This window comes from Mesoplodon mirus (genome assembly GCF_964341445.2).
Source record: "Mesoplodon mirus genome assembly, chromosome: 12".
NCBI classification, from domain to species: domain Eukaryota; kingdom Metazoa; phylum Chordata; class Mammalia; order Artiodactyla; family Ziphiidae; genus Mesoplodon; species Mesoplodon mirus.
The window spans coordinates 85746304-85762627 of record NC_138988.1 but is presented as its reverse complement, the minus strand read 5'-3'; the positions used below and the strand labels follow the sequence as shown (position 1 = coordinate 85762627).

The 16324-nt window shown below is 43.5% G+C and overlaps 1 protein-coding gene across 2 annotated transcripts; it reads left to right on the top strand.

The window, feature by feature from the left end:
• The first annotated feature begins 1053 nt into the window (after nt 1-1053).
• Nucleotides 1054-16111, top strand: TRIM38 (tripartite motif containing 38). Of its 2 annotated transcripts, none has more exons than XM_082639060.1 (8): nt 1054-1332; nt 1567-1602; nt 3008-3553; nt 6085-6180; nt 7954-8184; nt 9197-9219; nt 9315-9427; nt 14376-16111. In XM_082639060.1, exons 3-8 carry the CDS (start codon nt 3155-3157, stop codon nt 14897-14899), a joined length of 1386 nt encoding a protein of 461 aa, XP_082495186.1. In that variant the 5' UTR covers nt 1054-1332; nt 1567-1602; nt 3008-3154; the 3' UTR covers nt 14900-16111. The 2 variants fall into 2 exon arrangements, with proteins under 2 accessions (XP_082495186.1, XP_082495187.1); XM_082639061.1 differs by having other exon boundaries at nt 1054-1362.
• Nucleotides 16112-16324: the final 213 nt, after the last annotated feature.

Genomic DNA, 16324 nt, shown 5'->3' with positions numbered 1-16324 from the left:
TGTGCCGGTTGCCTCAGGAGTAGATCTGTCCTGTACTGCGTGCAGGGCCTGCTACCACAGGACATGCCTGAGCACGATGATTCAGTCACCTGGTGGCAAAATGGCAGAAGGCTCTGTGGGCACCCAGGAGGATGCAGTGCTGAAGAGAGACTCCTGTTTTGGTGGGAAGAGAGGAACCTGTTTCACAATGTTGCCTCCAGACTGAGCTGCTGGACCAGCAGGACTATGGCTGCACCCAACTCCCCCCAGTATCCATCTGTGGGTCCATTGCCCTGAGCACAGGCTTCCATGAGTTTTCAGGGTCAGCAGCTGACCAGCCAGGCCAGGGGCCCAGAGTTTACCCCAGGCAGCTCTCAGAAGCCAAATTTAACTTCCCCTGCCTGTGTCCTCAGCCTTCCTTACTGGCTCCTTTGGGCCACTGCATATATTTATTTCCTAAGCAAACACTTATTGTGCACTTATCGTAAATACCTCTTACACCTAAGGCTATAAATGTGGCAGGGTCTTATTTATTTATTTATTGCCCATTAAATAATAACTCTAAATTGGGTAGGGACAGTATATTTGCTCTTACTTTGAACTGGAGAGGCTGGAGCTAAGACACCAACTACTCAACCCCAGACCCCACAGTCTTTCCTGCACATTGCAGGTGATGGCCCCCAGGCCTCACATGGCCCCCAGCTGAGGCCACTCACTGCTGGGCCATTAGTGGCTCCTGTTTGCTGTCCTTGGTGCCTGACTCTGACTATTGATAAGTAATTGAATCTTGCGAAGGGATACCGAGGAGGAAAATGAGCCACAGTATCAGGACAGAAGAGAATAGGAGAATGGCTTGAGCAAATTCTCTGATACCAATGAGCCCTATTATTGTACCGCCCCTTTTTTCATCACACCCTTCAGAGCAGTTATGATACAATCAGCGACTAAAAATAGTAAAACATAACATCAGCCAGAAAGGCTTATAAATCCCAAGGGGGGTTGGTGGCAAAAGTAGAAAGATCTCACATCAGAGTCTGTGAACTCTGCAGACTTCCTGCTTTTAGATCCTCTGTGCTGGGGTTACAAAAGAGTTTACTGAATTATTAATTTGTCCCTTCGTTTTATTGCTGTAAAAGAAAAATATTTCTCCTACTGTCTCCCCTCCCTTTCAGGACAAGCTGAGTGCAAAAGATACGGGCCATTTCACGAGCTTCCTCCCCGGACCTACAGGGCGCCACCTCCCACAGCAGTTTCACTTCTGAGTTTAGTCCAGACTGAGTTAACTTCCTCATCCAGATCTCAGGAACCGGCAGCTACGGAGGGAGCGAGCAGTGCATATGTGCCTGCTGCACGGTGAAGAGAGTGGGAAGGGTCCAGGCCCAGGTTTTTTCGGTGGAGGGAAAGGAGACGTGTGTGTGTGTGTGTGTGTGTGTGTGTGTGCGTGTGTGCGTGTGCGTGTGTGTGTGTGTGTGTGGTGGGCGGCATGGAGAAGGGAGTTTGTTTCCTGATAACAGCTGCTGGAACTCTGAAAATGGTCAGGACTGTGCTTCATAGCTCTCACACCCTGTCTGCTTTCTCTTTCGCCAGACTCCATGTCAGATCTCCGAAGATCCAGGATGTGAGGTGAGTGAAGGCCCAGGATGGGAACCCTGGGGCCTCAGAGGAGGGGGAGGTCCTTGTCCCCGGGAGCAAAGCACCCCTGGCAGAGCAGAGCCTAGTGTATCTCTTGGGGGAGATAACCTGCCAAAGGATAGAAGTCTCCGGAAGAAATTCTCTACGGATCCAAGAGAGCCGTCCTGGTTATGAGAAGGACATAGCGTATCCAGTAACTTTAGTTGCATCCCTGCTTTTAATTCTGCCACTGTCAGTTCAAAGGAAAGGCCGCTCTCTTCCTCCGTCCTCTGCTGCCCTCCCTGACAAACTCCCAGGAATGGGGAAGCAGGGAACAGGGCTAGGTTCACGAAGCAACCGGAGCAGTGGGTGAAGGGACCGAGTCCTTTGTTCCTAGTCACCTCTCCTTTGTCTATTGGTTGTCAGGTCCTCGCTGGTGGACACTAGGTGTCCAGCACCCAGGATCCTAGAGGCCCCACCTTCCCCACATCCTGGGTTCTGCCAACCCCCTGTGTTCCAGTCACCCTGAACTTCTCCTGGGAGACAAGTCCTGGCCTGAAAAGATAGATAGTCACCTCCCTAGGAGGTGAGCTCCCAGGAGCTCTGCACCCCAGGACCAACCCCTTCTCTTCCCAGCTCTCTTTCCAATTCTCTTTTCCTCAGGTCAGGGAGGGCAAAAAGAACTTGTTGGTTTTTCTGGTTGTCTTTTTTTACTTTCATTATCATCCTGGGTGGGTCTCCACTGGGGACTTTATTAACCTGGTGTCTTTTGTTCTTTGTGGGGTGGGAGTGAGGGTTTAATTAGAGTCAAATTTAGGGGATTCCTGGCGGTCCAGTGGTTAGGACTCCTTGCTTTCACTGCCGAGGGCTCGGGCTCAATCCCTGGTCGGGGAACTAAGATCCCACTAGCTGAGAGGCGTGGCCAAAACAAACAAACAAAAAACAACAAAAAATTAGAATCAAATGTGATTGTCTCAATGAAATCCTTCATAGACCACCCAGTTACCTGGGTTACCTGGATGTAAGTGTTACTACCAGTTACAAAGAAGTAACTCTGGTACTAAGTATTCTTAATATTCATTAGAGCGGGAAAGAGTTTGACAATCCCTCACTGAGTTCTCTCTCTTGCTGCAACTTTGGTGAAGAAGTCTGCCTCGTTTCTCTATCTCTCTCAGTGCTTGGTCCAAGAAAACTTTTCACAATAATGGAGTGTTCTCTCCCTGGGCTTTCGTGTAGCCACCAATCAACTGCACCTATTAAGCACTGAAATGTGGCTAGTGGGTGTGAGAAACAGAATTTTAAATTCTATTTAATTGTTATTAATTCAAAGTGCCCACATGTAATAGTCACTACCATATTCCACAGCACAGCTACATTTGATGCGTCTTCTAAATTCCAATCTATTTCTTCTCTCTAGAGAGAAGACCACGTGACCTGTGGAGGCCAGTGGCAGCCAGTGCATCGGAAAGAGGCTCAGACAAGGTGAAGTTCCATCACTGTGGGAAAGTTCTGGCTGCTTCATCTCTGCCTCTAGATCCAATATTAGAGGTTTTCAGGGAAAGCCATGGCCTCAACCCCAATCACCAAGAAGATGAGGGAGGAAGCCACCTGTTCCATCTGTCTGCAACTGATAACTGAGCCAGTGAGCATCAGCTGTGGACACAGCTACTGCCACTGGTGCATAGTGAGCTTCTGTGAGATGCAACCATGGCTGGAGACATTCTCCTGTCCCCAGTGTCGGGCGCCATTTAAAATGGCGAGCCTCCGACCCAACAAGCAGCTGGGAAACCTCATTGAAGCCATCAAGGAGATGGACCAGGAAATGTCATGTAAGGAACATGGAGAGAAGCTCCATCTGTTCTGTGAAGATGAGGGCCAGCTCATCTGCTGGCGCTGTGATCGGGGATTGCAGCACAAAGGGCACACCACAGCTCTGGTGGAAGATGCATGCCAAGGTTACAAGGTGAGTGGTGGGCCAGAGGACCTTGGCGAGTACCCGGCCTCATGTTGCCCCCCAAGACCTGAGATTATTTAGCCTGAAACCCAAGATTAGGACCCTGAAATATAGTTTTCATCGTGTCATTCTTCTGAACAGTAGTTTATAAATGGCCCGTATGAATCAAGGCCTGATGGTCACTCTTCTTCCTATGCACTCTTGCTCAGATGAACTCCTCCCTGCTCTAGAATGCCATGTGTTCCAGTGCACACCTGCATGTTCTATTGCCTCACACCGTGTGTGTAATTTGAGAAACCACAATGTGCAAGTCCATGGGATAGAGTCTGAAAACACAGGGGACGAAGACACACCCCCTTTTAGGTATCCTACAGTCTAATAGGGCAGACAAACCAGCAAAAAGACTGTCTGGAGTCCCCTGATTTGGATGGTGGGGAGGAGCACCAAGGGGTGTGGAATGGTACCTGAGGAATCGTCCCCACAGTGACTCTTGAAGAACACATACAAATTAGCCAGATATAGAAGTAGGGAGAAGAGAGAGGGCATTCCAGACCGAGGGGCCCACATGTGCAAAGGCACAGCCATGAGAGCGTACCTGACTCGCTGTGACCAGGCCAGAGGGTGTGTGCAGGGAAGGCAGGTGATGTCATGGGAAAGGAAGTCAGGGCCCAGAACTTGGTATCTGCTCAGAGTCTAAGCCCTAGCCCAGAGTAGTCCTGGCCATGGGGGGATTTTCATTTGCACAGTGAAGGATCAGGGTGACGTTGAAAAGAACATTCTGGTACCGATACAATGAAAGGAATACCAAAGAGTAAAATTTAGATTGTTCCTATAAGAAGGGGGAAAGGGAGCAGTTCCAAGCAAGATTCAGGAAGGGGAATGAGTGGAAGGGTTTGGAAGTGATTGGTCATGGAGTATGAAATGGAGGGAGAGGTTGTGGGCCACTCCTGTTTATCACTTAAGAGCATATAAAGGAAGGCTGACCTTTGCTATTGTGGAACGAAGGAGGGGGCATGGTCCTGCTGCCTTATTCCTTCTCTGCCCTGGCTAGATTTGAGAAAATTGTCATCCCCAGTGTGAGCTCCTTGTTCCCTCCCCTATGACGTGGAGGTGGTCTTCTATTAAGGTTCTGGGTCCTTCATCAGGACACGTCAATACTGACCACCACTCGGCACATGGCAGCTCTTCCTTAAACTCCATGGAGCAGCTAATTACTGTAATGGGGATATTCCCATTGGAATTATTTTCCCACCAAGTAGTAAAAGGAGCAGCACGGGGTGATGGTTCTAAGCCTTGAGAGTCAGACTGCTTAGTTTGAAATCTTAGTTCTGCTACTTATTAGATGGGTGACTTTGAGCAAAGTTATGTAATGTCTTCATGCCTTGGTTTCCCCAACTATCAGTGGGAATAATAGTAGTTCCCTTCCTCTCCAACATACATGCTCAGGAGGTTGTTATAAGCTTTAGGGACATTAATACATGTAAAGCTTAGAATAGCACTTGGCATGTAGTGAGGGCAATACAGTCGTTTGCTAACAAGTTCTATAGAGCCCTTTCTTGAGAGCACGTGAGAATTGAGTATACTTATTGGCTTTAGGACAAGAGCCAATTCTTTTTCTTTTTAAATCAAGATAAAAAATTTTTTCTAATTAATTAGGCTGTGTCAGGTCTTAGTTTCAGCATGCAGGCTCTAGAGTGCACAGGCTTAGTTGCTTAGTTGCCCCGTGGTATGTGGGATCTTAGTTCCCCCACCAGGAATCAAACCTGCATCCCCTGCATTACAAGGCAGATTCTTAACCTCTGGACCGCCAGGGGAGTCCCAAGAGCCAATTCTTTTAGTGTTGATAACAAGTAGCAATTTGGTTTAGCTTAAACTTGCTTTCCATGAAAATGTGAGAAACTATTTTGAAAAATAACCTGAAAGCTTGATATGGATACTAAATCATTTTTAAAGGGCCTCACGATACCATTCTTCAAAAGGTCTCAGAGCTCCCCTCCTCCATTAACTGTTTCTAATAACTTCAGCTGGCATCTTGGTCTGTCTTTCCTTCCTGACTCACCATAATACATACAGTTCCATGTATGCCAAACACTCAGGTATTGGTTCTGTTTGGGTCAGCACATTACTTCATAAAATCTCTTTAGGTGATTATTATCTTGTTTTATGTGCAGAATTTCCCTGGCAAGACTGTTAGTGGTGGATATAGCTCAGGCTCAGGGTCAGCAGGTGAGCTGGGATCACAGCCCAACCACTCACCGGTTACTGCATCCTGAGCAAGTTATTTATCCCCTTTCTAAGCTTCAGTTTCTGTGGCACAGAAATGATATTAAAAATCCTACTAACTGCTCAGTGTTGCCAAGGGAATCAAATATGTTACCGCCTATACAGCCTTCAGCATGCTTCCTGGTAAAGTGTAAGGACTCAATACATATTCAATAGTCATGCTATTCTAATAGTCTTGGTGGGCTGGGATGCTCCTTAGGTGCCCAATGAAGAATTGTTGAATTGAAAAGACTCTATTCACCCAATTTTTCCTTCAGGAAAAGCTCCAGGAAGCTGTGACAAAACTGAGGCAACTGGAAGAGGAATGTATGAACCTGAAGGTGTTCACGGCAAAGCAAATAACCGAATGGAATGTAAGAGTTTGGGTTTATTGATCTCAAGCTAGTTTCCATCCTAGAGCTTAGGTACAGGGGATGATTGAGCAAAACATAGTGATGGCTTATGCTCACTAAACCAGACCAAACAGATAAAACACAAAGAAGAAACCACATTTGTTTTTATGTCCCTCATTGTCTAATATCTATGAGAATTTATCTCCAACCCCTTCAACCTTTCAGTAGTAACCAGCTAGGATTCCAAAACCTCAGTTAGGAGAAGCAGAACAGGTGTGCCCATTTACCTAGAGCCATTCTTGACTGGGTTTCAGTTCTTAATATCTCAAAGTACCTTCTGGATTTGAAGGCCTTATTAACCTTATTGCTTTGGCACATGTACCACAGTGCAGGGTATGGCTTTCAGCCTTACAGGTTCAGAAATCACCCTTTGTGAGCACTAAGAAAACAGAATCACTCCAGGTTGAGGTTCGTTATTACTCAAGCTCATTAGACTGAAGAAGGAAATCTATCTGATTTATAAGGAGGACCAGAGTGCTCCAAGAACCTACACACTTGGCACTGTAGCCTCTAGGGTCTGAAAGGCTGTTTCCATGGCTGACCAGCCTCCCTGTGATCAGAGATGCATTCCTTTATGGAAATATTTATGTAATTAACCAGCTTACAGTCAAATCCCACAGGCCAGTGAGCCATTTTGCCTCTTTCAGAGGTTTCTTCCAACCTTCCAACCTCTACCCAATCCTTTGTGTACAGTTGTTAAACTTGAACTCTCAGAGGACACTCTTGCTTCCCTCATTTCTGGGATCTTGGGCAATGGGGAGGATCTTGATTATAACTAATACATATGGAAACCCTGTCAATGACACTCTACCACAACATCACAGTCATCAAAACACTGCGTAAATTGAAAAAGCACTCATGGAAACTGCAATTCTTATCTCCCCAAATGAAAGCTGAGTCCGACAAGGTGTACCATTTGGTTTCTTATACATAAGGATGAGTAGGTGGACCCGAGTTGGTGGATGACTATTTCGTAGTTAACTATGACAAATGCCTGATACCCAGACCTCCTGCTACTGAGAATCATGGACTCTCCTAATAGCCTGGTTGTCTTAAAGTCCAGCCTTGGTGATGTTCATTACAAGCTTTTGCTTCAAGAAATTCCCTTAGACTCAGAGCTACTTTCTTATATCCTGAATAAAAACTCATTTTTATCTTTGTAACTGATAAAGTTTTTAACCTTGGCCCTAGTCCCATGATTAAATTATCTAGCACTCCTGCACCTTGGCTGAAGAAGGATATTAATAAGGTGATAACCTCTCCCACATCTGAGTACCTGCCTTTCAGGCATGACTCTGCAGCGGGCAATTTGGGACGTTCTTCCAGCTCGAATGATTCATGGAAAATAATGTTATGGTAGCTGAGCAAACTTTCTTTTGTGTATGTATGTGTTAAAATATGCATAATGAAATTTACTGTTTAACTGTTTTTATGTGCACAGTTCCATTCCTTCTTCCTCGTAACTCCTGGTAACCACTATTCTACTTTCTGTCTCTATGAATTTGACTATTCTAGATACCTCATATAAGTGGAATCATACAATATTTGTTCTTTTTTTTCTGGCTTATTTTACTTAGCATAATGTCTTCAAGATTCATCCATGTTTTAGCATGTATCAGAATTTCATTCATTTTTAAGCCTGAATAGTATTCCACTATATCTATACACTGCATTTTGTTTATCAGTTCATCCATCAATGGACATTTTGTTTGTTTCCACCTTTCTTGACTCTAGGAGAAGATAGAAGTTCAGAAACAAAAAATCCAGTCTGACTTTAAGAATCTCCAGAGCTTCCTTCATGAGGAAGAGAAGTCTTACCTATGGAAACTGGAGAAAGAAAAAGAGCAGACTCTGAGGAGACTGAGGGACAATGAGGCCAATCTTGAACAGAAGAGCCATGAACTCGAAAGCTACATCCTGCAACTAGAGCATAAATGTCAGGGCTCAGCCCAAAATCTGCTGCAGGTAAGGCCATGAACTTGGAGAAGGGAAGGAAGGTATCTGTTCCTGAGCTTTTAGGAGGAGAATGGTGAGGAAGCATGGGAAGCTGGGCAAGGCCTGCCTGTTTCACTCAAAAATGGCACATTAGTGTAGGGAATTTAAAGTAATGTTTCTTTTGGATACACAGCAATATTTTCAAGTTGGCCTTCACTGGTCTATAGAACAGCTTTAGGTGAATCAGAAAAAATATAGATATGGTGGGTTCCTTGGCCAAATGGAACCATGGGATAACTTTTGTTACCATTTGCCTCTGTCCCATGTTCACAAAACTCTGACTGTCAAACTGTCTCCTGAAATACTCCTCCAGATGACTGGTGGGTGACAAAGTAGGGCAGCCAAAAGAAGGTTATGAGTGATAACCTTCTCCCTGATTTGCTTGTAGAGCCCTCCAGAGCTCTTTCGGGTCCTTCTTTCAGCTGCATAATGGATCCAGCCCATTAAGACAAACTACGACTGGAGCTGTTTTTTCTATTCCCCCACTAATAGAACTGGAGGTCACACTGTAGCCTGAGAATGTAGCATGACTGTCCCACCACCATGTGATACCTGCTGCTACCATCTTAATGGCCCAGTCACAGGGGCTATGCATGGATTCACCATTACGGACCTTTGCAATGAATGGTCTCTACTGTGGGCTCACTCTGAAGGAAATTAGGTCACTGAAAGCAAGTCTTTCCAGAGGGAGCATGGGCAAAGCTCTTGGCCTTCTATCCTAAGCAGCCCACAGGTAGATGTGACTGCAGACACTGCAGCTCTCCACAGACCACAGCAAGGAAGATAACAGATAAACATTCTGATATGCTGAATATCCCAGGGGGCCGGGATGGAAATCATTCTATCTGGGTATCCATCAATATCTAAGGCCAGGGTTACTCTCTTTACTTCTTTGTAAGGAGTGTTTATAGAGAACAGCCCCACATGCCAAGTCCCATGAAATGCTGATGTTCCCACACTTACATTTTGTCTTTCTCCATAGGATGTGAAAGATACTTTGAGCAGGTGAGTCCTGTACAAATGCAGGAGGGAAGGGGTGTGGGTATATAGAGCTGAATGGAATTTACCACTGAAGAAGTCTTGGTCTCTGCTTATTCTAGGAGTTGGGCTGTGAAGCTAGAACAACCAGAGGCCCTCTCTTTGGACCTTCATACTGTGTGCAACGTTTCTGAGCTTTACTTTGATGTGAAGAAAATGTTAAGGAGCTATCAAGGTAGGTGAAGAAGCCCTAAATGCTACGGACAGAGGGACCTTAAGTGGTAGCCAAGTTCACCACCTATCCCTGGGCAGGCTCACAGCCAGAGGGGTCATTCAGATATTTTCAGTTGATCTGTCACCCTGTCCCTTGTTAGTTTGCTCCAGTGCTTAGACAGGGACATGGCATACTGGTTACCTGTGAAGACCCTTCAAATTCCTGCTCTCTCACTTATCAACTATGTCATTCCAGTCAAATAACCTCCTCAGTTTCCCCATCTGAAAAATGAAAATATTAATGACTCCCACTTCATTGGGTTGTTGGGAAAATTAAATATGTCAACACGTGTAAAGTGCTTAGCAGTGTCTGGGACATAGTGTTTATTGTTAATATTTTGGTCAATTCTCAGAGCAATGCAAGAAAGGTAGGTGAGTATTATGACTGTGGTCCAAATGTTTTAGGGCCTTGGCCCAGATAACACAGATGGTAAATGTTAGAACCAAGACAAAAAACAAGTTTCACCAATTCCAAAGCCTGAGCTTCCTGCTCCTTTGATTCTCTTCATCAATGCTTGCTATATCTCCACCATCCCTTATCCACAACTACAAGATTCCAAAAGTTCTGAAAACTGACAATTTTTTCATAACTTGTTTGGCTGCAAAATTGGACCTAACCTAAAATGATTTGGTGGCTGTATTAATTATCTATTGCTGTAGACAAATTTAGTGGTTTAAAGCAATACACATATATTATCTCACAGGTTTTGTGAGATAAAGCTGGGCACAGCTTAGTTAGGTCCTTTGCTTAGGGCCTTACAAGGCTGCAATTAAGGTGTTAGCCTGGCTGTGTTCTTACCTGGAAGCTAGACGGGGGAAGAATCCTCTCCCAAGCTTACTCAGGTTGTTGGCAGAATTTATTTCTTTATGGTTATGGGACTTAGGGCCCTGGCTTCTTGCTGACTGTTGGTCAGAGGCTGCCCTCAGCTTCTAGAAGCGAGCCATCAGCTGCTTGCACATGGGCCTCCCAACATGGCCAATTATTTCTTCAGAGTAAGCTCAGGAGAGAGTTCCTAGAGCAAGTCTGCCAGAAAAAGATGGAGGCTTATAAAATGAAATATAGTCACAGGAGTCACATCCCATCATTTTTGCCATATTCTATTGGTCAGAAGCAATTCACAGGTCCTGCCCACACTCAAAGGGAAGGAACTGCATAAGGGTATGAACACCAAGAGGCAGGATGACGGAAGGCTACCCTTGTGTCTGAGTGACATGGTGGCCGAACCTGAACTGCCTGATATGAGATTATTTAAAGTCTTTATTTATCCCGCTTAGTTTGAATTTATGTTTTACTGCAGAAATATTGATGCATTAGATTAAAAGACAATGCCTTAGACCCTTCCAGGGGTGGGCACATAATTTAGAGTATCTGTATTATTTGCCTTTATAACATCAAAAATATTCTGAATTTCAAAACTGATTTGGCCCCAGGGGTTTCAGATAAGGATTATGAACCTGTATTCAGGTTCCCCTCAAGTTAACAAGAACAAACAACAATAACAACTACCAAAAAATAGCAACTCTGTATTTGATCCTGTACAGATGCAAGGAAGGACTTTATATAAATTATGTCCAGATTTAACTGAGTTGATTTTTCTACTCTTATCTTTCACAGAAGGCATTACAACATGGTTCAAGTCAATCTGTTTCTAAAATGAGCTCATCTTTTAACTAGATAATTCTTCTTTTTGAAACCCTCATTATTAAAGCTTTTCTTATTAAAAAAGTAATATAAATAAATTGTAATCACTCAAACAGTATAGAGAGATACGAAAAAAAAGTTCAAGGTTTCTCTTACCCTTCTGCAGGTAACAAGACCTAGGTCTTTCTCTATGTTTTTACAAACATTTAATACATAGGTCATCTCTTCCTATTCACCCATTGCTTTTTAAAGCCGTCTAATATTCCATAGTACGTCATAACTATACGTAACCATATTCCTACTGATGGAGCTTCAGGCTGCTTTCAGCACTTGGGTATTATAACATTTGCAACAATCACTTTCTAGTCCATGCAACCTTATATCCTGGTGCTTTCATTCCTGTAGGGCGTATACCTAAAGCTGGGATTGTTGTTAATCTTAACACATGTTACTAGATTACTTGTTCCAAGGTAGCAACACGCACTCTCTCACCAGCACCAATAAAAACGATTCACACATACTGAACACTCTTTCTGCGACAGATGAGAAGAGCTTCCCGTGTGTTATCTTGTTTTACACCACAAGCCTCTCTGTAGGGAGCATTTTTTACTTTATAGATAAAGAAACCAAAACCCAGAGAGGTTATGTGACTGTTGTAAATTCCTACAACCAGCAGGTGGTAACTCAGATAGTATCTCTCTAGAACTCACTCTCTTAATCACTCTGCAATGTGGCAAAAAGTGAAAATGATGTATTTTTTAATTCATTATCTTGTGGAGTGGACACTGAAGGTATGTGTAGTTGGTTTTTGTTTGTTTGTTGCTATTACACACAATACTACTGTGAACTTTCTTGTCCATGCTTTCTTGTGTCCTGTGAATGGTTTCCTCTGGGGATATACCTTGAATTAAAAATGCTGCTGTGTAGAGATGCACATTTAATTTTACTAGATACTACAGATCTTGAAATTGTATCACTTTATACCCTACCAGCAACATAAGAGATCCCACTGTTTCACATCTCCCTGACTCTCTGCTTATAATTTTTGGCCATGTGATGGATTTGAAATGGTACCTAATTGTGGACTTAATTTGAGTTTCTCCAATGTCACTAGTGAGGTTGAGCTTCTTTTAGTAAGTCCATTAGCCCTTCAGGCTTCTTCTGTGTTTTAAGAATTTTTCTTTTGGGTTCTTTTCCTTATTGATTTATGGGAGCTTATTATAGCCAACATCTTCTGTTATGTGTATGGCATTTTACATTTTCATCCTATCTTTTGAGATTCAAACTTAGAGTAGACACATTTGTCTTCAAGGTCTATGACTTTTGTTTCCAAAGAGCTCAGGAATCAGCCATATTTCTAGTGATATTACCAACCTGTAAACATTTTAATTTCTCAGCTTGGTTTTCCTGGATCATTCAGGGAATACTAATGAAGCCTGAAACTTTTGTGAGTCAGGCTCATGATAAGGACTGACCGAAGAGAGTTTAATAAAGGGATTATTTACAAAGACGAGGATTTGGGTGATCATCAAGGAACAGTGAAGCAAACCAGGGCTAGGAATATGTAGGGAGCCATCACCTCCCCAAGGCTTCGGTAGCAGATGGAGGGAGCTGTAACCAGAGGCAGAGGAATGCAGACCCTCCAAATCATAGCTAGTGGGGAGGGACTTGGGGTACTAAATACTTCTAACTCTATTTCTTTTTGCCCCGTGGTCTCCTCTAGTGCTTCTCATTGGCTTAACCAAATAACATTCAGAGGGAAGGGAGCCTGATTGATGTGTCCATAGGGGTTAGCCTTCCTGGACACAGAGCAGGCTGGAGAAAGGTGGGGAGTGATCTGGAGGGGCAAGTGGAGAACATCCAGCAGTGGAAGTGTTTCCTAATACTTGATTTCCCGTATTGCCACAGCCCAAATGATCAGTGTTTAACCCAGTAACACAGTGGTTTGCTAACTCTCTTACTGGACCACCCCATTACCACCTTTCATTTTTAAAATTGCATTGCTGTCCAATATCACACTTTATCATACTTTTTTATGTCTTACTTGACTCTAGTCAGATATTTTTCATGTATATTGGTCTCTGGTGTGTTACTTTATACTAATCCCTATAGAGCATTACCTGAAGCAAGAAAGAAGAGCTTACACTTAAAAGTCGGGAGACTAGGTGTGTGTCCTGAAGCCTGGGTAAAATTTTGGGTTTTCCAATAACAAGTTATGACATTAGTTGTGTCATTTTCCTTCTCTGATCCTCAGTGTTAATGGTAATTAAGCAGAGGTGATGAAGGGCTCATTTCTGCTCCAATATTCCATAATTCCTAGAAGTCCTACAAGGGAGAGGAAGGGCTTTGGAGAGGACAGTAACCATGTTAACTCTGGTTATTTCTGCTCCTTGGCTTCTCTGAGTGACTAAGATGATGATGATGTTGAAGATGATGATATCATTATTATTACTGCCATTTACAGGGCACTTACTATGTACCAGGAATTTTACTAAGCACTCAGCATACATTAGCTCCTTCAATCCTCCCCACCATGCTTGGCGACAGATACGATGATTTCCACTTTATATTTAACAGAACTGAGGCTTGGAGAATGATTTGCCTAAGCTCACAACAGCTAGTAAGAAACAATGTGGTACATATATACAGTGGAATATTACTCAGCCATAAAAAAGAACGAAATGATGCCATTTGTGGCAACGTGGATAGACTTAGAGATTGTCATACTGAGTGAAGTAAGTCAGACAGAGAAAGACAAATATCATATGATATCGCTTATATGTGGAATCTAAAAATATGGTACAAATAAACCCATTTACAAAATAGAAATAGAGTCACAGGCATAGAAAACAAACTTATGGTTACCAGTGGGGCAAGTGGGGGGAGGGATAAATTGGGAGATTGGGATTGACATATTTTCACTACTATATAAAAAATAGATAACTAATAAGGACCTACTGTATAGCACAGGGAACTCTACTCAATACTCTGTAATGGCCTATATGGGAAAAGAATCTTAAAAAGAGTGGTTATAGGGGGAAGGGTAAGCTGTGAAAAAAAAAAGAAAAAAAAAGAGTGGTTATATGTATATGTACAACAGATTCACTTTGCCGTACACCTGAAACTTACACAACATTGTAAATCAACTATACTCCAATAAAAATAAAAATAAAAAAATAAACAATGCTTGGATTTGAATGCAGGCTGGTTTTATTTAAAATAAACTGTGCTCTCAGCTACAAAAATCTTGTCTTTTTTTTTCCCCCAGTCAGCGTGACTCTGGATCCAGATACAGCTTATTACGAACTAATTCTGTCTGAGGATCGGAGACAAGTGACTCGTGGATGCCCCCAGGAGAATCTTGATACTTCTTCTAGGAGATTTAGTGCCTTACCCTGTATCCTGGGCTGTGAAGGCTTCACCTCAGGAAAACATTACTTTGAAGTAGATGTGGGAGAGGGAACTGGGTGGGATTTAGGAGTCTGTATGGAAAATGTGCAGAGGGACACTGTCATGGTGCAGACGCCTCAGTCTGGATTCTGGGCCATCAGATTGTGCAAAAAGAAAGGCTATGTAGCGCTTACCTCTCCCCTAACTTCCCTTCAGCTGAGGGAGCAGCCCCTGGTTGTGGGGATTTTTCTGGACTTCGAGGCTGGAGTTGTATCCTTTTACAACATGACCACTGGTTCCCACATCTTCACCTTTCCAAAGGCCTCCTTCTCTGACACTCTCCGGCCCTATTTCCAGGTCTATCAATATTCTCCTTTGTTCCTGCCTCCCCCAGATGAGTAAGGGAAGGAGCAAAGTCTCCTCCTTGATTTAACTGGCATAGAGAGTATAATCTGAATCCCATGAGGACAGAAATGTGGTCTCTTTTCTTCGCTGCTATTTCCTTGTACCTAAAACAGTGCTGGGTTTTTAGTGCATACTTAATAAATCTGCATTGAATAAATGACTATAATGACTGTAAAAATACCCCAAGTGGTCAGCCTGAGCTGGGGAAAAGCAAGATAATAGCGATGATTATGCTTTGTCCTCTCCATCCCTCTTCAGTGGGTTCAGAGTTTCGAGTTCTAAGAGTTCTTGAGTGACCGGGAGGGTGACTCAGAGACCAGGAGGTCTGACTTCTCCCAGTTTGTTTGGTGCCATTTAAACTCATAGATGGGGGATGAGGAAAAGCTGCAATTGTCTCTGTCAACTGCAGAAAAGAGCAGGAAAATAAAAAATGCAATGACTCATCTAACCACTGACATGATTAATAATCTGAGCCACAGTAAGCCATTAATAATCTGAGCCATCAATAATCTGATGTAGTAAGTGTGGATGGCTACCAGAACTGGTGAGATCTGCTTGAGCAATAACCACCCTCCTACCCCCATCTCAGAAGCCAGTTGCAAGTCCAGGTTGTCACCTGTGCTTCTGACTGACTGGCTATAAATTGGAGGTTCCCATGATCCTCTCTTTGGGTTTGATCATTTGTTGGAATACCTCACAGAACTCTGAGAAACACTTTGTTTACTGGTCTGTTATATAATAAAAGATATGATAAAGGATACAAATAAACAAACAAATGAAAAGATACATAGGATGAGGTCCAGAAAGGTCCCTAGCACAGGAGCTTCTGTCCCCATGGAGTTGGAGTACATCACCCTCCCAGCATGTGGATGTGTTCACCAACTCTGAAGCTCTCCAAACCCTGTACTTTGAGGATTTTTATGGTGGCTTCATGATATGGGCATGATCAACCATCAATTTAATTTCCAGCCCCTCCTCCGTTCCCAAAGGCTAGGGAGTGAGGCTGAAAGTTCCAAGCAACTAATCATGGCCTGGTCCTTCTGGTGATTAGCCCCCATCCTGATCTATCCAGGAGCTCACCAAGAGTTGCCTCATTAGAACAAGAGACATTCCTATCACCTAGGAAGTTCCAAGGGATTTAGGAGCTCTGTACTAGGAACCAAGGGAAGAGGCCAATATATGTGTGTGTGCGCGCGTGTGTGTGTGTGTGTGTATATACATATATACACATATGTTTTATAATTATTTCACAACATGTTAATAAACTTCTGTTTTTCTCTTGTTAGTCTAATTTACAGGTCCCTGGTTGGAGAACCTAAGATGGGTAGAGAAAATGATTGTTTCCTCCCCTATACAAGCAACCCCAATGTTATTTGTTCTCTGTCCTCATAGTCCAGGCACATGTACCCACTCTGGAGCCTC

What these genes read in the sequence shown, in the direction of transcription:
- TRIM38 (XM_082639060.1), top strand. Translation starts at nt 3,155, where the DNA reads ATGGCCTCAACCCCAATCACCAAGAAGATGAGGGAGGAAGCCACCTGT. An exon ending in AGCAAATAACCGAATGGAAT is followed by an intron (nt 6,181 to 7,953) that starts GTAAGAGTTTGG and finishes TCTTGACTCTAG; the next exon opens with GAGAAGATAGAAGTTCAGAA. An exon ending in GTGAAAGATACTTTGAGCAG is followed by an intron (nt 9,220 to 9,314) that starts GTGAGTCCTGTA and finishes TGCTTATTCTAG; the next exon opens with GAGTTGGGCTGTGAAGCTAG.